This window comes from Dermacentor andersoni, chromosome 11 (genome assembly GCF_023375885.2).
Source record: "Dermacentor andersoni chromosome 11, qqDerAnde1_hic_scaffold, whole genome shotgun sequence".
Lineage (NCBI taxonomy): Eukaryota > Metazoa > Arthropoda > Arachnida > Ixodida > Ixodidae > Dermacentor > Dermacentor andersoni.
The window spans coordinates 54,114,576-54,136,288 of record NC_092824.1 but is presented as its reverse complement, the minus strand read 5'-3'; the positions used below and the strand labels follow the sequence as shown (position 1 = coordinate 54,136,288).

The window sequence follows — 21,713 nt, the reverse complement described above, 5'->3', positions numbered from 1 at the left end:
TAAATAAAAAGTACAAAGACAGTTTAACCCTACACTCAAGACTTCTGGCACACAGCAGGTGTCGTCTGCTTGTGTTACAACGTGCTCCTCGTTGACGTGAGCTCTGCGCTCAGTGTTGGTCTTGATCTTTCTTTTTGAGGGCACCGTGGTCTGCAAACCTAGAGACTGGCAATACAGGTGTTGACCAATAATTCGTACTCCACAGGGAACATAAATGAATCCAAACTATCGAACGATTACTTTATTTACGTTTTAAGGCCCCTGTGCAAGGAATAAGTGGTCGATTCATTGCTGCATGCACTTTCACTTGCGTGCAACCAAGTCCACTTGTATTTCTGCCAGTTTTGTGTAGTCTCTGTACGCCAATGCAAGGACTGCGAAGGCTTGAGTCAGATTCGCATGTGAAGGCTCCGGAGCACACGGCACATCATCATCATCCAAGTCAGGGTCGCAGTTTGATGGTGGGAGTACTTGCTCAATTGTTTTGTCCTCGTTCAGTTCAGCACACAAGAATACCGTGCTGTTGACGTCTTCGAAGTCTTCAGATGTAACGGCAGCTGGAATCGGCGCACCGCAGCCTAGCAGGGCATCAATGATGTCCACATTTGAGCTCGTTGCAGTAGGCGGTAGTTCAGGCGCTTCAGTCACAGAGCCGGGCTCATTCGGACTGTCGATAACTTCACGAGGAAGACTTCTTGGAGCCAGCAGGGCGCTGTCTGGAATGCATACTAAACAAACAAACAAGCACAGAATGGCAGAACACTGTCCGGAAGGCAAATTCAGCAAACAAGAGCGGGCCATGCGCGATGGTGCCGGTAGGGATGTGATGATCGCAATGTTTATGCGACCTCTTAATTCAGACAAAGCCTCCAAGATTGGCATTTGCAGTTAAATCTGAGGTGCAGTGCTATGACCAAGGCAAGGCCTCAGGGATTGCCATCTAGCGTGTAATCTCTGAGGCCATACTTGATGTCTCTTCGAGGTTGCCAGAGGCGATAATGGCGGCAGAGTCGGCATATGCTACAGCCACAGACGGAGTCCAGATAATCGAAATTAGAACTGGCGGCTGTCCAAAATATCGGTCATCCTTACACATTAAGTCTATGGGTTCATTGGCAGTGCCGTGAAGCTGTCCGAATTACCGAGCATGCCCAGATTATTTGTGCCCGATTTATCAGTCAGTGACGTATGTCAAGCTGCGACATTGTGGCCTTCTGCAAGGCAGCAGACGAGTGGAGTGGCTGCTGCAGCGCATCGGACTGTCCGTAGCTGATCAGCGCCAGGATTTGCTTGTTTGCGGCCGTCACTTTGCGCCGGGGGATTACTACCACAATAGTGCTTCGCCGGCATGAGCGGAGGCACGAATGTGGATGGTCTGCATGGCACAGCCACCTGGTGGCACAGAGCTCAACCAAACACTGAACAAATGTATCAGTAACGAAGTGTATTCTACGTTGCTGCTGGCGTAAATTTTTGGCAGGAGCATAACCTTGAATGTGTTGCTTTTCTGAATGTTTAAAACGTTTTACACTTGGTTAGAGCAATATTGGCTCTTTGTTTGGCTGGTTAAGCTCTGTGCCACCAGGTGGCTGGACCGTGCACACTGATCAGGCCGCTCACGTATGTCTACGCTAAAGCTTCTTCATCACAGCAGTAGTAGTATGGATATAGGTACTATTTGATGTAGTAGTTCTGCGGAAACCTGCAAGGGGGAGAGAAGTAATTAATAAAGGGAAAGTCAGACATCCACCCGTTCGTAGCAATTGCTACAAAGGAAACCCATACGGGTTCCTCAAAAGAAAAGCCTCGGAGTTGAAAAATTCGTCCTGGTCCGTCCCGTTTTCTTCAACTCCTTTTTCCTCAAATTTTTCTTCAGCTCTGAGGCTTTTCTTTCGAGGAACCCATATGGGTTTCCTTTGTAGCACTTGCTACGAACAGGTGGATATCTGATTTTCCCTTTATTAATATAGGCACTATAGTATGGAGGAGCTTTAGTTTATACGCCTCCACCCATCCATCGAAACGCCCAGCTCGCCTGTGGTTACCGGAATACGAGACGCGCTCGGCACTGCGACAGAATGCTTTCCAACGCACGCTGCTTCAATAGCTCTCGCTTGGGATCGACGGAGAGGTTGGTGAGGCTTAGCGTACTGGCTCCAATAGAACCGGAAGTAGTCAACACGACGTTCCATCATGACGCAGAGCCAGTGAAGGCGGAGCTTAGCCCCGGTCACTCGGCGAACGAGTGGAGGAGAGAAGTATGACTATGGAGGAGGGTAACTTGTAATCGTCCGTAGCTCTCTTAATATGAGACGCTTCGCACAAATTGTGGTGCAAATGATTAACTACCCTACCTGATTACCCTACGAGTCTACAAAATTTGACCGAACTGTTTCAGGGACATTTGAAATTGCTTTCTACCCTGTTTTTGTTGCCTAATTAGCTCTCTTTTGTATTCAATATTGCATAATATTTTGTCACGTACATTGTTTGTGTAACTCCACTCACAGGTAATTCCAATGAAATTTATTATTTTCCTGTTGCATTGATTTTTTTGTCCTCGTTGCAGCTTGTCATTCTGACTTCTGTTATCATTATTACTATTTCCATTATTGCTGTTTATTGTTAACATGCTTTCTATTACCTCTTCTGCTTGTGGCTTGCAGTATTTATATAGGTTGATTAATTAAATAAATAAATAAAGAATTAGCCATTATGGTAGTTATTTTCTGGGAAAAATAAAGCCCCCTTAGGGATGAAGACAACACTGTCTTTGGTTGATGTTGACGTGCCATCTTGTTTGGCTGGTTGCAGAGCAACGAGATTGACCTGATGTGCGCCACCCTGGAACATGCCGTGGGCTCCTACGGTGGCTTCTGCTGTGGCACTAGCTTTGTTGTCGACCACCAGGTGAGCTGTTTGCCAAGATGTGCTGTCAGCATAGCTGCAGAATCTCCCAAACTAGCCTACAATGTATGGACCTTGACTGTTTCGTGTGGTTTTAGAGTTGGGTTCAGAAATCGGACATCGCAATTCCCATGTGCAAAAGGTGCCATTGGTACATACTCTTAAACCTCGATATAATGCAGTTGGTGAAATCGGCACTTTGCTTCTTTATGTCGAAATTTTGTTGTATTGAAATCCAATCTTTTATGCAAATGAGACAGTTGCCGATGGATTTTTTTTGCAAGGAAGGGGCCGCAAGAGTTTCCGAAGTACCGGCCAATTGGATAAACACGGATGTAGATAAGAAAAAAAAAGTAATTTTGTTGCATTATGGAGTTGGCTGCGAAAAACATTGTTCCATGCCGTGTCGGCAATGCCTTCACATCGGCGGTACGAAACGAAGCCAGCCACGCTCTCGCATTCACTCTGCCCCCACGGCTGATAGTGTCACCCTCATCATTAAACGTGCCAGCAGCGGGGAGCGAATGCTTCATCTGCCCCTCGCTTCAACGCGTCTTCGAAACTCGAGATCACGCAACCGCCAGCACTAAACATGTAGGTAGACAATGTACATGATAGACAACGTGGGTAGGCACACGTGGGTAGACAACGCACACAGCTCATCTCGCCCACCCATTGTTTGCACACGCGGCAGATTACCTCTACAACAGGGCACGCGTCCTGCACATGCGCTCACCCACACTGACGGCCATGGGCAGCCTTGACCAGGCTAGAAAAAGAGATGCTTGCCAACCTGCCCCTACTCGCTCACCCCCCCTTCCATGGGGTTCCTGGTTCCTGCCAAAGGGTTAGGTAGATGCCACTTTAGCGGCGGCAGACCAATGCATAGTGACATGTTGTTACTGCCACTTCTCTCTCTCTCTCTTTGAATTTTCTGTTAAAAATATAAATGTTCTCTTATTTCTCTCGTTCTTAACATTAATTTTTTGCATGGTGGTGCTGGCAATGATCATGATGATGTTGTCCTTTCTTGCCTATTATTTACAACAATTTTAAGTATTTATTATTATTATTTGTGATGGTAACACATAGGCTAGTACAGGGGGGATGAATGTTCAGTAAAAGTACTTAGGCTATGCAAAGGAACTATTATGTGTCTTGTTCTTCATGTTCTTTTTTTTGCTTTTTGTTATCAAAACCAGCCCAGGGGCATTTGGCATTGACGAGTTGTCATGCTGTTTTTGTTATCGTGTTGTCCTCATTGTAGGATAGCAGGAGTGTTGCACAAAGTTGAGGGCATTGGCAGTTACCTATTGCATTCAGTGAGTCCAGAGCTGGTTTCTGTTGTTTCTGTTTCTGTGAGTGGCTGGTTTCTGTGGGTTACTCGTACGGCAAGTCAAGGTTTCCAGCTGTGTAAGCTGACATGCGCTTAGTTAAACCAGTCTTACGTGGCATCTTTTTTTCTTTTCTGTGATGCCAGTTGAAGATTCAGAATCAGTCTTGCTGCGTTTCTCCTTTCTATCACGTCTGTGACAAATTTGTTGTCAAGTCGTCATCGTCGTGTCATTGTCGCCTGGCCGCCTCCCCATCCTTACCGTACGGCACTGTGATTCGAACTCAACCAGTGTCAAACAGTTTCCCAGACTTCCCTCCCTCTCTCTTTTTTCATTTTTTTCCCAGTTTTCATCATGTGTTGCTGTGCAATAAACTTTTGTGACAGAGTGCTGAAGGATCTGTTCTTAAGTTACCTGTTCATATTATTTCTTCTCTCCCTGTCCGTGCCATAGCGTCTGTCTGGCCTTGGGTACTGTTTCTCGGCGTCCCTGCCACCGCTGCAGGCGTCCGTCTCCCTACAGGCCATCAATCACCTGGCATCTCATCCAGGTGAGAGCCTTTTAGAGGGGCTTTTTTTTTAATTCTTTATTTATGCAGCATATTCTGCAGTGCAATTTATAGCAACAAAGGGGCACTCAAGTAAAAATAACTTGAGCTGTATTGGTAAGTGATACTCGTACAATAGCATAAATATACTTCTATAATGAGGTGATGTGAGGTATGGCAGTAAAGACACAAAAATTAACGACAGGTGGTGATGTAACCTTGAGTTTCCCCCGCCAGCTTGCTTTGACATCGCGGATCTTGACACCGTCTGAAGGAGCTCGATTAATTTGTTATCAGTAAAGGTGGACTACCTTGTACTCTAAAAAAGCCAAAGACTGAGCTTAGCAAGTTTCAAGAACTTCTACTGCCCCACAATGGCCAAAGTCGGTCCCTCAGCTATGCTATAGAGGAAGGGAGGAAATAACGCTTGCGGACGCTAGTTGAGGCAAAGGGAAAGAGTGCCTGTGTTGGCAGTGAAGCTTGCCTCCTGGCAGCATAGAAACGGGACATTTCAGTTTCTCTCCTGCCTCTTCTATTAATGTCTAATAACGAACCAATTTGGAAAAATTCTTGCAGTAAAACGCCCTTACAACTTTTGGCATATTACCATTATTTCCACTGGGGCCTGATGACGGGCCCTTTAACAGTTTTAACATGGCTGCTAAACTTGTCCACTCATTGAGCACTGTGCCTTTTTTTTTTTTTTTTTTTTATTTGACGCTCTGCAGAGTTACTGAGCCAGCTGAAGCAGAACTGCCTGCGAGTTCACGAGAAGTTGGCCGGGTGAGTGAGTGTTTGTGAGTGCTCGCATTAGGTCATGCGTCATTCGCAGTGATACCGTGTTCCACTCGGATTTCATACGTAGAGAATTCTCTGGCCAATTGTGTGTGCGCCACGTTTACTGCGCAAAGGAGTTTTCACGAGGGCCTTGCTCTTTCTTGTGGCGGCGCCTTCGTGTCATGTCGGCGGTGGCATGTTGAGGCAGTGTTGGATCAAGCTGCATAACTGGAGCAAACTTTATTTAATAGACCAGTCAAACCTCGATATGATGAACACAATTATAACGCATTATCGGCTATGACAAAATATATATAAATTGTTTCTTGCCTGTATCAGTGTGTTTTGAATATTCGCTGATGAGACTGTACTTGTTAAAGCTTTAAAATTTATAAGAGCTGCAAACTTAACTGGGTTTTCTGAGTTTACATGCTGTGAATTCTTTAAGTGGAGAAACATGCTTAGTGAGTTTTACACACTCATACAAGCGCAGTGCCAGGATAATGTCGGTGGCACAAACTGTGATACAAAGTTAAATGTTAAGTCCTGAAATCAGATTGTGTTTTTGTTGTTGTTGTAAATAGTTAAGGCTACGTTTAGTTTAGACTTTAGTTTAGACGTTTACACTGCAGTTTATTACATTAGCATAAATCTGCATTACCGTTCAACACAATCCTGTTGCCCATACTGTGCAATCGAGACCAATCTGTGGTGGTGGCAGTCATCCATGGTATTGAGTTCCAGAACCCTTGCCTTTGCATTTTGACTTAGTCTGTTTTGTCTGTTGTTTTTATGAACAGGATTGCACAGTTGCGTCTAGGTGGCAATGCTGAATCACCTGTCAAGCACCTGTATGTCGCTGGCAGCCACCCGAAAGACAAGTGTGCGGAACTTCTCGACGATATTGTCCACAAGGTGAATGCCGAGGCCTTTTCTGTCCAAGGCCGGTATAACGTAAAATTGTTCCAATCTGTTTTATTCCAAATCTGTGTTAGCCGTCCGTGATAAATCAAAATGGCTCCGGCCCAGCCCATACAAGCTGGGCCCGAGCCATTTTGACCTATCGTAGAGGGCTAATGGTGGAATCAGAGTAAAAACAGATCGGAGTAGTTATAAGTTACACCAGACCAAGTCTCTGACTCCTTACTCGAATACTTAGATGTAACAAATGACAAGTAGTTTCTTACATGTAGCAGTTTACATCTTTACATCCTTGTAAATAATTAATTATACTTTGAAGCTTTCCTGTAATTCATTACTAGCAGTCACGAGATTCATTCAGCAAACATATATCAATTATCAGTGCAACATTGAACACGCAATAGTACTGTAGAATGTCCCTGAATGGACAGCTACACAGGCCTGACAGAACATGTGTAGTAAAATACTATGGTCTTCTGGCGAGCCTTCGTTTTTAAAATTTAATTTCGTTTAAATTTAATTTTTAAAAGCTAGCAAACAAGAGCAAAACTAGGAAGCAAATAGAGTGCCAGGGAGAGTAAAGTGTAATAAATCTAATGGAGTGGTTGAAATTCTGACTGAAATGTTGGTCACCCAAAAATTTCAGTGTGGCCTACCCCACAACAAACGGGTGTGGCAACCACGCGAATGCAACAGAAAATGACGCCAAAGCAAGCCTGGGGAAATTGCTTCTTGCTTTAGATGAAATGCAGAAATAATAACGAAAAATAGAAGTGAAAGTAGATGAAAAGGCAGCTTGCTGCCAGCGGAAGCTGAAGCCATAGATGCAGAGCAGCTTCCGTGCAAAATTCTACGTTTGAAATATGAGTGGATGGATCACAAGCAGCTTGTAAAAATAGACGTCTTTAACCCTTTCGCTGTCGGACATTTCTGGCCGTGACGCACCCCCAGTGACGGCTTGGTTTCAGGGAACGAGCATACCAGAGAATGAACATAGCAATTTATTTTTGATTATTATTGGTCTACAAATAACATTGTCAATGAAATATGCACATTTCAGTGTTCTGCAGCTGTTAGTGATCATCATCATCATCATCAGCTGCTTGACTATAAATGAGGGTAACATGAAAAAAAAACTGCGCAATACTTCTTGAGAGTGTGGTAGATCTTGAAGCATGGGTCCAGGCACAAGCCTTTGTCACACTCGGCGCACATCACACGGGTGTCTTTCCTTTTCTTTTGCCGTCGAACAGTGTTCGCACACATGTGACACCTCCGTTGGGCGCGGCTCCCTTTGGCTTCGCTTGGAGGAACCATCTGGGGAAAGTGTCGGGCTGTGAGCCTCGTCGGGTCATCACCACTCCATCTTCCACCTCTCCTTCTAGCAGTGTGGAACTCTTGGATCAGTTGGTACACGACATTCAAGCGAAATTCGCCCAATGTTTTGCGTCCACCATTTTCACGCCACAAGATGAAGGCATTTAGAAGGCACATGTCCATAATATGAAAAAAAACTTTTTGTACCACTTGAGGCTTTTCCTAATGCTTTCAGCGAAACTCATCATCATGTCCGTCTTGTCCACTAATCCCATCTTCATATTGTATTCGAGAACACGTGCGGGCTTTTGCTTGTTCTCGCCTGTTACCTTATCCACCTTCCCTGTGTCTTCCAGACGTGCATCATGCATCGACGTTAGGACATGTACATCTCTCTTATCATGCCATTTGAGTGCAAGAAGCGCCTTGGTGTGATATGACTCCACTTCCCCTTTTTTCATCTTTTTTGAGAAATTTGGAAGCCCCTTCCTGTTGGTCCGAACACTTTCACATGTGTTGGTTTTTTTATCTTGAAGGCAGTTGAACAGTGCTGGACTACTGTACCAATTATCTACAAATAGCGAATGTCCTTTTCCGAGGTAGTCTTCAAGTAGCTCTAGAACGACGGAGCCAGAAAATCCCAAATCCTTGACCATGGTCATGTTTGTCGTCGCTCCAGTGTATACAACAAATTTCAGAATGTAGCCGGTTTTGACATCGCAGAGAACAAATAACTTGACACCAAAGCGGTGCCTCTTTGAAGGAATGTACTGCCGAAATGACAGCCGCCCTTTCCATGGCATCATAGACTCGTCTATGCACAGGTCTTGGTGCGGAATCAGTAGGCTGCTCAGCTTGTTCTGAATTGCTTGCATAAATGGCCGCACTGTTCTCAGCCGATCTGCGATATCTGTGGAGTCGCTCAGATGGAGAAGCCGCAGGAGGAGCAAGAAGCGGTTCAACGAAAAAATGGTTGCAAAATATGGTGTGTGCAACATAGGGTTCGTGCTCCAGTAGTCCTGCAAGGCATTCTTTTTTTATCAGGCCCATCAGCAGAACGACCGCAAGGAAACAGTACATTTCTTCTGCATCGGTCTCCACCCAAGCTCTCAGCCGCGACGTGCGCGCAACTCCTTGTGCGCTTGTCTTCACTAGCGCGAACCGATTCGTTTCACTCACAATGTGTGAAACGATTGGCTCATCAAAAAACAGCTTGAAATAATCACCTTCTTGCGCATCCGGTTGTAGGGTTGCGCTCGCGGACGGTCCTGAACGTGACCCGTCGAAAGGAAACAACGTCGGTGAGAAATCTCCTTTCTTCCACATAGCTTCCGTTTGCCGCGCACGCTTCCGGGATGATGGTCCTGCGGTTTCAACATCCGAATCTGATGATTCAGAACTCACTTCTTCCTCAGAAGAGACGCTGTCCGACTCCATCCGAGCTCGGCTCGTATTCCGAGTCGGAAGAGCCACTGCTCCAATGAGCAGACGAAGGTCCCGCGTGCGCAGCCATCCGAAACTAAACGCGCGCAGGGAGGATGCGCTTTCAATCGTCCAGACAACGGAGAGATACATGACGTTGTGTGATCAAGAAGATAGAGTGAGATGGAAAAAGGATAAAACAAAGTTTGGGGGGCTTTACATTTACTGCAGCAAGCCGGAAACGAAAGTGTGGCGAGAGAAGCAATCATGTGTCGATCTCTGTTCGGAGAGGCAACGGCGCGTGCCCCTAACTTGACGCGCCGTAGCAGACGCACCAACAGAAAAAAAAAAGAATAAAAACCTTCAAACCAGCGGAGATGGCAGAACAACCCTTGAACCCATAACCACCCGCGCGCGACGCATGATCCAGCGAACGCGGAGCGACCGCACCACTGAGCAAGGAGAGAGGGGGGAGTAGCAGTTGCACCGTACACTTCAATACATGTATCAACACAGTGCTGGGTGAAAATACGAACTTGTAGAAATACTCTACAGATAGCAGGGCCAATCCAGGAACGCCAGCTTTGCGCTCAGGCGCGAAATTTTGAACGCACGATAGAGAACGTACCGGTACGTCAGTGACACTGAGGGGGGGGAAGCGCCATGACGTACCGGTACGTCCGTGACAGCGAAAGGGTTAACGCTGAAATTGACAAAGGCAGCTCCAGTATCACATGTTCGAAGTGACGCACGATCCAGAACTCGTGGTTCCCTGGCACAACCTCCGAGATTATGCACCCACAGCTACCTGTGGTGTGCTGCAAAATCTCGGGGCCAACTTGCTGGGACTTCACATCATATCCACTTGCCACTAAGTGCATGCATCATCTGCTTAGGTGCTATTTAAAGGCTGCTAATGACGGAAATTAGACAATTTACAAGCTCTACAGATTTGCCAAGATTGCTTCTGTGTTATATGCTACTCATTTCTAACCAATTTAGCTCAAGTGATGCTTTGTTGCAGTCCCTCTTTTAAATCGTTCGGCGACTTCTGTTCTCTCAACCTATCTGCAGGCGTGGGAGGCAGGCGTAGCGCTGACCCGTGCCCGGTACCTCGAAGACCGGGAGCACCGACCCAAAGAAGCGAGCATTCGCATAGCTGTTTCGGCCTCTCTGACTGAAGAGGACATAGAGCGTGCCTACAGCGTCATCCGACAAGTAGCCGAAGCTGTGCTGGTCTGATGGCGAAAATGGGCAGAAGCTTTTTGTTTGTTTGTTCTGTTCCCTTTTTTTTTTTCATATGTTTTGTGTCACAGTTGCGCACCAGACTGATCGACTTCCTGTTACTGCCATGCCTCATTGTCCACGCTGCTCGACCCAGTATGTAGGTACAGTAGCGGTGAAACCCAAGCACATCTGGCAACGACATTTACATGCAGAAGGCTTAATGGCTGCCGTCTGGCACAGGGACGTTGCGCAAGATTCTGCTGTTTCAAGAGCAGTTGCATGACTGCTCATTTTTGTTTAGTCAGGCGGCCAGCCACATGGTTCTCACATTGCAGGACCTCGTGGGGGTGCTTGTGGTAGTCCTGCGTTATGTCAGCAGAGCTTTGGTGTAAGGCTGCCATCTCGCAAGGTGAAGCATAGGAGCATGCTTGCCTTGTAACTGCTGTGCTGTTGTTTTGTGAAATCAACAAACTGTAACGGCGAATAGTAATGTTCGCGAAACATTCACAAACCTCTCATACTATACCATTGCCACTAGGAAACTTAAGCTTGCATAAAGTAGCAAGAAAGTGCCAGATTAGACATTTTATAATATCATTATTGGAGTGTTCTATTGTTGCAGCAGATGGAGTGTGTTCTTTTTGTTTCCATTTGATATCTTGTTCAGAAGCATGGCCTCTAGAAACTAAGTTTCAGCGCCTTTGATCTACTGCGCATGACCATCATTTGGCAGGTGGCCTTCGATTTGAGTCCCAGTTGGTACAAACAAGATGGCTGACATTGCTTCTTCAGCAAAAACATGTGCCTGGCGCGTGGGATGGTGCTGCCATTCCTCAGTTGCACCGGTTGCTGGGCCTTTAGCTCCGGCAGTGCCTTGAGGAAAAGCTTGTCTATGTCGGTTGTTGTTCTGCTATTGCACCGCAATATATTTAACATAGGACGTTTCTTGTTATCCCTTTCTACACAAGAAGGAATGGATCCTACAATGGCCAGCCCGTGTGTTCTCTTTTTCTCTTTGCTTTCTGTCCGAGAGATTTCGCCGCCTGTCAGCCTAAGTGTGTTCTGATGGGGCATTATAGTTTTTGCATCTCTGAAACGCACGGCTGCGTCATGCCCGATGCTAACATCCACTTTTAATGGACAGTTATCATTTCTTTCGTAGCTGTTACGGACGATTGCCAATTCACGAGTGTCAATGCCGGATCCATAGTTGAGTCAGCATTGAAATGTTTAGATGGACAAGGGCTCTTGTTGGAGCTGGCCTCTAATGTAAATGTGACCTCAGACTTTTAACCCTCCTGTGAGTTAGCCATCGTCAGAAATTCTGTGTCTGGAAGTAATTAGTTCATTTTTGCCTCTGACGGGCCGCAGAGCCTCAAGAACACCAATGTTTGGGAATACTTGGCATGGCCATTGTGATCGTAACTGCGTAAATCATAGCGACATTTGCCAACTCATGTGTGACACTCATAACTTAAGAGCCACACAGAATGAGTAACATGATGCTTTGTCAGCCAGCTCACTCAAGATTTGTGTTTGTCTTACCAGACTTGCTGTTGCTCTCCCCACTCCTGGGGCAACCTCTAGAGGTGATTGTATGAGTTTCCTATGTTCCACGCAGCATGATAGTAGCTGTCAGCCAGGGATGGGGGAACTTGGCATTGCTGCTGGCTTTCCAGAGGTTAAATGCAGCAAGCTAGAGAGATGATTATCTGTTCAGTAACCATGTAAAAATTGTTGTGGTTCCATGCGTTATCATCATGTTATGATAGATCCTTTTGGGTAAAGAGAAGTAGACATCACATAGTCGGGATATTTAGGTTTAGGCTAAGAAAGAAATGTCGCTGGTTGCAACCTTGATTCTCGTCGATATCGGCATTATGAATATTTGATATAACGAAGGTATCTTTGCATTGAACGCGACTTTGTTATAATGAGGTGCGATCGTATTTGCAGGTTTTCAGCACCGTACGTTGTAGAATAAAGATTTTAAAAAAAAAACTTCGGGGTCCAATACCCGGCTTTCTCCTTTATATGCGTTTTTTTCACTGTCGGTCTGTTTCATTTCGCCTCCCATTGAATTTTCTGCCAATTCAGAATGCCGTTCGTTCTTGGAGGTCCTCAATTTCAGTTTGTTCAGAGGTGGCCAGCTCTTCTTCGATTTCACCTTTTTCTCACGATAGACCAAATGGGAGTCTCTGTGCTGGCTTGTGCAATTTAATGCCTAATTCTTTTTGTTTATTTTGGTGGCCTGCTTGAGTATTCAGGCACTTTGGTCCATGTGTACTTGTTTTCTAGCATTTCTTACTGCGCTCTATCTTTCCTTTCTTTTTTTTGGGGGGCGGGGGGGAGAAGTTCTTTCATTTCATACAAGGAGTTGCAGGGTGGGTGGTGCTTTACTTGGCTAGATTTTGCATGCGGTTCTCAACCATGTTTTGATTTAAATCAGTATGGGGACTGAGTGACTGCTGTGTAATGAAGCGTCATCTGGCTGGAAGGAAGCCCGTGTCAGCCGTTGTTTACTGTAAAAGCATGATATACTGTGTTTGGAAAATCGTGGGCCAGGATGGTGTTGTGCTTTTCCACGTGTGCATGCATGTGTGTATGTGTCTATGAGTGAGTAGGAACAATGCTCCGAATATAATGCAATATTTCATTTTCTGTTTTTCACCCCTCATAAAATGGTGAGTTCGACTGCCGCACGACCGAGCTGTGCAGGAAAGCCGACCTTGTGTGCTAAAAGTGGACAGGAGTGCATAGAGGGAAATGCGCCTGCTAGGAAAGTGGGATAGACTCTTCGCTCAACACATTGTGAGCAACGAATGGATCGATGCATCACTGTAGTGGTTTGTGCTCTGTCGAAATGTATGACAGCTTATGGTTGACATTTGATTTCATTGGAATTGTAACATACAGTATTATATACCAAATTCTTCCTTTTTTTTTTTTTCTTTTTTGACCGAACGAAATTCACAGGCAGACATTTCTAATCCTTCAACTGGATTGCTTGCATACATTACGTGCGCAATATGTAAATCGAAATGCACAGTTAACTGATGAACAACATTTTACAAATCGCTTTACAGCATGTGTTGCAAATTATGCATTGCAGCCGGTAAGTTATTCACTGGCTACAATTTTTAAATTGCAATTATGCCACAAGGTGGTTAAAAGGTTTCTGCAGTTTTGTTGATTATTCAGTTATGCATTTCAATTTCTCATGCAAGTAATTTTCAGCTCTTGGAGTAATCCAGCTTAAGGAATATAATTGTGCTGTCTGCCATATGCAACATTTACAAATTATGTTCAGTTAAAAAAGAAAAGAAAAAATGCCCATTATAATCTCTGGTTTGTCCTGTTTTCCCTCGCATTATATGTATAGCTATTTTATCTGGCTAAACATGGTAAGCATTCACAGCTACATAGCGAGGACGTCCTGCAGTGCCTAACATGTATTTGTTTCACTTGTTTTTAAGCATCACTCCCAAGCATGTTGATTTGTGTGTGCTCAACGACAGCCTCTGTTAGACGCAGGCTTGGCTTGGCTTGGCTTGAGCTTGTCTCATTAGCAGCAGCAACAACTTCTGCTACGACCAAAAATTATTTACGGGTCCCCAATAAGGCTAGGATGGGTCCACTGACTGACTGGCATTGCTCTGTGAAGAGACATTGTAGGGAAAAGTTCTTTGAGGTATCCTAGTAAATTAGCCTTCTACAAGCCAAAAAATAAATGAGAAACACACTTGCCTTGGAAAGATGCTTTGCAACTCGGAAAATACAACTGGTGGCATGACCACCTTGAAGTTCCCGCACCCATTCGCCATTAGGTCACGTATTTTGACACAGTCTGCTAGGGCCTGGTTAATTTTTTTGTCAGTAACGATAAACTAGAATCCTACCTAAAAGAGTGAAATACTTGGCAAGTTTTGAGAACTTCTTCCGAGCCCCAGCCACCCAGATACGAAAAAATTACATTAATATGCACGACGTCGCACCTATGTACTGGCACAAGGGTTTTGGCACGAAAGTAAAACACATTTTAACTTGGACTTTCTTTTTATCTCTTAGTACTGAATCTATTGCAGCTAAACCAATGAAAATAGAGTTTTGAAACAATACTTTATCGGTCAAGGGATTTAGTGTTTCTTTATAGCGGTACTTTAAGCTTGTCAACGTCACAGTCTAGTGTTGTTGGCTACAAAGTGCTCTTACGTGAAATGTAGTGGAAAATATCACTGCTTTTAAAAGGCGTGGTCCTGCATTGTCGAAGCATGTTTTTTTTTTTTTTTTGTAAGGCCCATCCACTATTGGGCGTTTCGGCAGGGATCATCTGGCTGTCACGCCGATCGTTATCGTGAGTGGTGGTTGCCTGAATGTCGGCCAGTCGGAAAAGAATGCTTTTGTGCTGCAGAAATTTTCCAAATGTGGGTTATGAATTAATTTTTTTCTGTACTGTCGAATATTTCATGGCAAACTGTGCCACTGCAACAGAGAAGCTGCCCCCCCCCCCCCCTTTCTTTTTGCTTTTTTTTCTGCAGAAAAACCGAAACTTGCCACTTTTTAAATTTCAGGCCTAAACTTCAGCGCCTTGACGCCAGGGTTACTCAATTAATTTCACCTTTTTGTATGTGTGTGTGCACAAATTCTTTATGCAGGTAAAAGCCCACAAAGGGTTGGGTTTTACTTACCAAATTAGGTGCAATCTGTTTTGCTTTTGTTAACTAGCAACCGTACTCAGCCAGACAATGTGCGAGAATTTCAAGGTGGCCATTTCCACATACTTTCTTTTTGTTTGCAGTAAGGCTAACATATTTACAATCCTAAAAGTGGACAATACCAATCTAGCTTGGGTTTAGATGTCTCCTTGGTGCACGTAAGCAGAATGGTCGTGAACTTCGCACTTGCATCTCGCACGACGCCCGCAAGAGGTGTACACTGTTAGGGTTATGTTGACTTTATTGTACATTTGCGACAAGCAAGCAAAGTAGTGTTAGGCACATTTAAAGAGAAGCATGAAGCACCTTTTAAAAGAATTTCAGTGCTGTTTAATTTCTCACAGTGAAAGGTTTCTTTGTGGACTAGCAGCGTTAATTCTGGTGTAAGCGGGAAGAATTCTAGTATGGTTCTGCCTTCTTATGTTTTTATGCTGTTCTAATTCATGGTGGTCACATTTCATTGTACAAAAAGCAAACAAACAAAAGTTGTCAGACTGGAATAAGTTGTAACAAAGAAGCAGTTGTCCTGTTACGAGACGTGATGCAGGCTCTGTTTGGTTTTTGTGTCCTTTTTCTTGCTTTTTTTCCTTCTGGAAATGTTAACTGGTTGTCTTGGGGACGAAGAGTTCAGATTGAACACGTGAAAGTTTTACAGCTACTAGACAAAACTTGCTTGTCCTTATTGAAGGTATTTGGGAGTTGTTTATATTTGTTGTCGGTCACATTCTCAGCAGGTTGATCGATTTACTTACTGGACTTCACTTCATTACATGAACTTTTGTGGGGGAATTTTCTGCACGAAAGTTGGTGAATGGGAGTCTGCTCTGCAACAGTCTTATGCTGACTTGTATTCGCATGGGCTGCACATGTTTGACTGAAACATTTTCTTTTAGCTGCAGTAACCGAAGAATTGTGCCGTTTGTGCAACATTGTAACAAGGCCTTTTGCAAGTTTGAGTTGCTCGTATGTGGGATCACATTTGTCCGAAAATGCTTGGACTTTCTTATTATGGTCTCAAGTGCATATCGTCAAGGGACCACACTTTACTTTTCTGTCTTTGATGAAACTTTCCTTCATGATTGTGTGCAAAGTTGTTTGCTTCCAAAAGTCGACGTGTAAGAATGCTCCGCTGTGTGTACAGTAATGCCATATTCCTTTATTTTTTTCTATGTATAAATAACACCGAATTGTTCATTATACAAGACCACTGGACAAGATGTTCTCTTCTGCGACATTGGTCATGTGACATTAAGATTGCCTTTGCAACCAGGGTTGTTTGCCTACAGTGTTGAAAGCTTCACTACTTGTGTTAATGCTGGAGCTTTCTACTATCTTCTTTTTAGAGTAAAGCACAGTAAGAGGTATATATGTATATGTGCAATATGATTCATTGTGTGCGTGCATGTTTTATTCTTGAGTTAGTCGGTTTGACTAGGAATGCGAAATGTCATTCTTGCTCCCAGATCAAGCCTATTTGTATTTGTGCCAGCACAGGGGCCCTGCAACACTATTTTAGCATGGTGACGAAGCTGTTTATTTCCTGGACTGTGCTGTCATAAATATCTGAGCCAAATATTAATTCTGTATGCACCGCAACAAGGAGTTATAGTTTGTTCTCATGTGTGCAAAGGCCTGGTTTTATTGAAACATTTGAAAAAAAAAAGATTTACATTTAAAAAAAAGACCTCGCGCTTACAGTTGCTTCGTTTTGCTCAAATCTTGTGGCAACATCGGATGTTATAATGCCACTCGTTCTGTGTAACACTTGGCACTGTTACTTGCCTCATTTTTAAAGGGGAAAGAAAAGTGAATTTGCCTTCATCTGCTCCTCAATATTCCACATCACAGCCCCTCCCCCAACTTTGCGCTTAAGAGAAACAGATCCTGAAGGCCATGCTTTGTCATAAGAGAAGACGCCGGAAGCGACCAAGTGGCTTCTACATATTTTGAACACTACTAATGGTGGGGAGTTCAGATGAATGCAACTTCGCATCTTTTTCTGACATATACCAGACAAGAAACGCGGCCAAGTATAAGGCGGACCATGAAAAGCTGTCTTGCTGAGAAATTAGAGTGAAATGAAATAATTGGCAAGCACAAGACCGACGGTTTTGTTCAAGATGCGTGGGATTTTTTTCAAACGTGAAAAGGCTTAGCAGTGCCTTTGCCGGAACTGCAGTGAGCAAAAAAAAAAATTCTGCCGGAACCTACCTCACGATGAACGTTGATGTGATTAGTACTAAAATAATGAGATTTATGAGGTATGTGCTGCAGCCAGACGCCCCTCGCGGTTCCCTCTGGACATGGTGTGCCTCTAGTGCCGCCACTACGAAGTCCGCGCGTGGCCTCCGAGATCAGTGGTGCGCCGGTCTGTGTGCTTTCGCACACACAGCGGTTAGATATGGACATACGTACATACATACACACACACACAGCAAAGTGGGTGAATTCTCCCCCAAATGCTAATCGCATTAGTGAGAAAGCCAAGAGAACCAAACACATAGCTCGTAGCAGATAGTGTGGGATTCTCTAGTGGCGCAATACAGGACTGGAGGGGCAACACTATAGCCTCGGAGAGCCCTTGCACCCGATCTCGAGGTCATGTCAACACCAACGGTCTGCACATTCATGGGAACCATGGCAGGCACCATTGTTTCATAGTAGCACAGTGCATTTGGATCTTTGTTGAGGTTACAATGGGGTGGACTTGATGCCGAGCACTGCGCTGCAATCACTAGAAATGAAAACAGAGCAATGTATGTAACAAAAGTTCTTGGAGAGTCTAAGCAGCTAAAGCTACATAAATATTAGACTAGGTGAAGACTTAATAAACATGCTTTTCAATTCATGTATTTGAAATGAACAGCAAAGAAAAATACAGTATAGCCAGTTTTAAGGCAGCCCACTTTGAATGAAAATGTCCAGCAATTATTTGATGTGTGTCCTCAACTTCTCCACACAAGTAGCAACACTACATAGGTATGAAAAAGTGCCTGTAACTTTAAAATATATTGCATTTAAGGCAATGCATTAAACATTTGGTTGAAGTTGTCACCCATTTTTTGGTTACAATATTTATCACATCATCATTTATCATATCATATTTATCACTTCACATCATTGAACAAAGCTCGCTCGTAAACTGTGCACGCTACCCAAGGCCATAGCAGGAAAGAACTTGGGTTCCAATCCATGCTGTAAAGTGGTTGGACAGCGAAGCTGTGAACGACACCTAAAACGATTACTCATTGCTCCATGGCTTGAAATTGTTCACATGGTGACATTCAAATGCACTTTACTTAATTATTAGCCAAAGACATTTAAACGGCCTGCAGGTTGGCTTGCTCTGCTACTTCGTGCACCTACAAAGAGTGGACCAGAGACGAGCGAAATGCACTTAACAGTTGACAACACGCGGAGCAACTAAATTCAAATCCTGTGTCGAGAAATTTCTCAAATTTAAAATTTGCCCCTTGAAACAAATGATTGCATTGTACCTTCGTTGCTTGGCCACATTTTTGGCTTCACAACATTCATCATTATCCCGCCGTGCTTGGCACTTGCGCTCAGCGTCCTGGGCAAGATGTTCATCCGTGGCACAAGCACAATGCCGTTGTTCACATTGTTGTCTCTGTTCTCTTCGCCACTCTTTGTATGCACGCTGCTCTTCAGGAGTCCTGACTGTACGTGGCCTTCCCATAGCATTGTCACAACACAAATGCAATGCGTTGCTAGGCGGGCCCTCTTTATGTATATGTAATGTAGTGAAGTCGCATCCTGTCTTACAAACTGCGCTGTCACAAACCTTCACTTTAATGTATATTTTATATGGGCATTGATGCCATGCCCCCTGTTACAAGCGGATGTCGTTATCAATCATTCTGTGCTTCCCATTGTTAACGACCGCCTTATAATCCATCATGTTGACATGGGACGTGTTTTATGCCTCTCTTTATCGAAGCGACCTATGTGGTATGCGCTGTACGTGTGATTCGAAAGGATATTCACAGTTTTCGCTTCAATTTTAGCCTACGATAGCACTACCTCCGGAATTGGCCCAAGAAAGAGGTTATTTTTGTCCCCCACCGACACAACAAATGCATTGGGGGCAGAGATATACAGCTTTGCTGTAAAAAAAAAAAAAAAAAAAAAAAGGAGTGTTCATAGATGGATCACTAACTTGCACTGATTGTTTCTGAAGGGTAGACGCAGAACTAACGTACAGGGACCAAGTTGAGTCCTTCATGATGTGTATGATGGAAATAATCTAGTTAAATCTCCCTGTGCAGGCCAGCACTGCAGCACATGGCCTTGTACCTTCGCTTGCATTGACGACTATTCTTGTCTGCGCTTATGATAGATGTTCCAGACATTTTATAGCTGCCGAATACCTGCACATGGGTGGTTGGCCGTATGCGTTGGAATGTAGACGGCGGCATTTGACTGTGAGTTTTGCCAATATTCTGGAGTGCAAAGCCTCTTGTTGTAGTGAAAGGATATGTTATAGTGTAAGCGAAAGAAGCACGACATTTCATATGTGCCTGCAACCTGGCACTTCGGTTCACGTGTTCTTTGTGTTTTGTGAGAGCGTCTGGCTTAACTCGTGCCCTATCATTTAATGCTGCTTGTATCTAATACCTTTACCATTAATGCTAGATTGCCGAATCTTGCCGCAATGCCGTTGCGGAGGACCTCTGTAACGCACCACAGCGACCATTTAATTTCTTGAGAACACCTTTTGCGATGTGCTTAAAGTTCTAGTAGGCAACAAAATTGAAATGTTTTTGGTCAATGAATCATGCTACCAACTACGCAGAGCATACTATACACAGGAAAACACTGAATTTAGTGCCGAGACAGCGGTGCCAGGCCCGATGCTACCGTTCATCTTCAAAAATGAGGGCAGTCGATATGATCCATGCAACACTAATGTGTCAGCATTAGTTTTGCCCCCTAGAAGAATGCGATTAATGGAACACACGACAAGACACGTGTCCGGACTTGCCCAGGAGCGAAGTGCATCTGCTGATGGCCGAGCCCCAACTATGCGAGGCCATTACAGTGCACTGGGTGCGCCGCCTCTCAGGTGAGGCTCCCCCCTTCCAATTGCGTTGGCTTCCTCTCCCCTCTTTTGCCGTACACAAGCCGACAGACAGGTTTTCGTTCGCATGACCGTTCTAATGCTGACACATTAAAAAGGGTAGACAAGCTATTATGAAATCGCAATAACCACGGAACCAGGTCTTCACAAGATACCCAGATGACTAAAGAGTAATCCAGACTAAGCAGGTTTCCGAAGCCCCCGCCAGGCGGTGACTCCGCTGCCCTAGACATTGCACAGAGTTGTACCATCATCATAATCGTCGGCCTATTTTGATGTCCACTGCAGGACGAAGCACTCCTTGTGATCTCCTGTCATGTGCTAGCTGATTGCATCTTGCGCCTGCAAATTTTCTAATTTCATCATCCCAATTTCATCTTTTGTTGTTGACTGTACTTCCCTTGGCAACAATTCTGTGACTAATGATCCACCAGTTATCTATCCTACGCATTTCGTGGCATGCCCAGCTCCAGTTTCCCCTAATATCAACTATAATATTGGCTATTCGCATTTGCTCCCCAATTCACACCGCTCTCTTCCCGTTTGTTAACATTACGCCTAATATTTCTTCGCTCTCTGCACGGTCCTTATTCTCAAGCTTTTTTGTTAACTGCAAAGTTTCCGCCCACATGTTAGCAGCGGTAGAATGCACTGTTTTGTACACTTCAATGACAGCTAGGGGTAAGCTCCCAGTCAGGTTTCGGTAATGCCTGCTGTATGTACTCCAATCCATCTTTATTCTTCTGTATATTTCCTTCTCATGGTCGGGCTCCCTTGTGGGTAAGGCCGGCTGGCTGGCTATCGTAAATTCTTGTTCCCTTGTCAGGCTATTGATCATTACCTTTGCCTTTTGCGTATTAATCTTGAATCCTGCTCTTACACTTTCTCTGTTAAGTTCTTCAGTCATTTGTTGTTATTCATCCCCAGTGCTTTGCTTACATGACAATGTCATCTGCTAACCGAAATTTGCTGAGAGATTCGCCGTTGATCCTCACTCCTAAGCCTTCCCAATCTAATAGCTTGAATGCTACTTCTAAGCATGCAGTGAATAGTATTTGACAGATTGAGTCTCCTTGCCCGACCCGTTTCTTCTTAGTATAAGTTTATCGGCCGTATAAACTGCTGTAAACATTCGCTTACTAACTGAATGAACGATGGTGTAAACTGCGAACTTGGGCCGTTTGATGCCTGTTGCATAAAAACGAGTAACGGCGCAAGGCACAGCTAGGCCACAAGAAGACGGACAAAGCGCTGACGAAGCGTCCGTCTCCTTATGTCCCGTGTCTTGCGCCGTTATTCGTTTTTGTGCACGCACGCGCTGGCAACCATGAACACATCTCACTCGATGACCGCGGACACTCGCTGTCAGAACGCTGGCGTGATGATGAACGAGATAAGGAAAAAACGCGAACTAGGGGCGCAAGAACACAGCGCATACGACGCCC

General features: G+C 44.5%; 1 protein-coding gene across 1 annotated transcript in view; it reads left to right on the top strand.

Annotated features, from left to right (window-relative positions):
* The window catches only part of Spt-I (serine palmitoyltransferase subunit I), a 37,126-nt gene extending 18,912 nt beyond the window's left edge, over window positions 1-18,214 (top strand). Inside the window, exons 8-12 of the mRNA XM_050167828.3 lie at window positions 2,815-2,910; window positions 4,695-4,791; window positions 5,517-5,571; window positions 6,366-6,480; window positions 10,300-18,214. Coding sequence (XP_050023785.1) covers window positions 2,815-2,910; window positions 4,695-4,791; window positions 5,517-5,571; window positions 6,366-6,480; window positions 10,300-10,467 — 531 coding nt within the window. The 3' untranslated portion in view covers window positions 10,468-18,214. The remainder of the gene's footprint in view (window positions 1-2,814; window positions 2,911-4,694; window positions 4,792-5,516; window positions 5,572-6,365; window positions 6,481-10,299) is intronic.
* The last annotated feature ends 3,499 nt before the right edge of the window (window positions 18,215-21,713 follow it).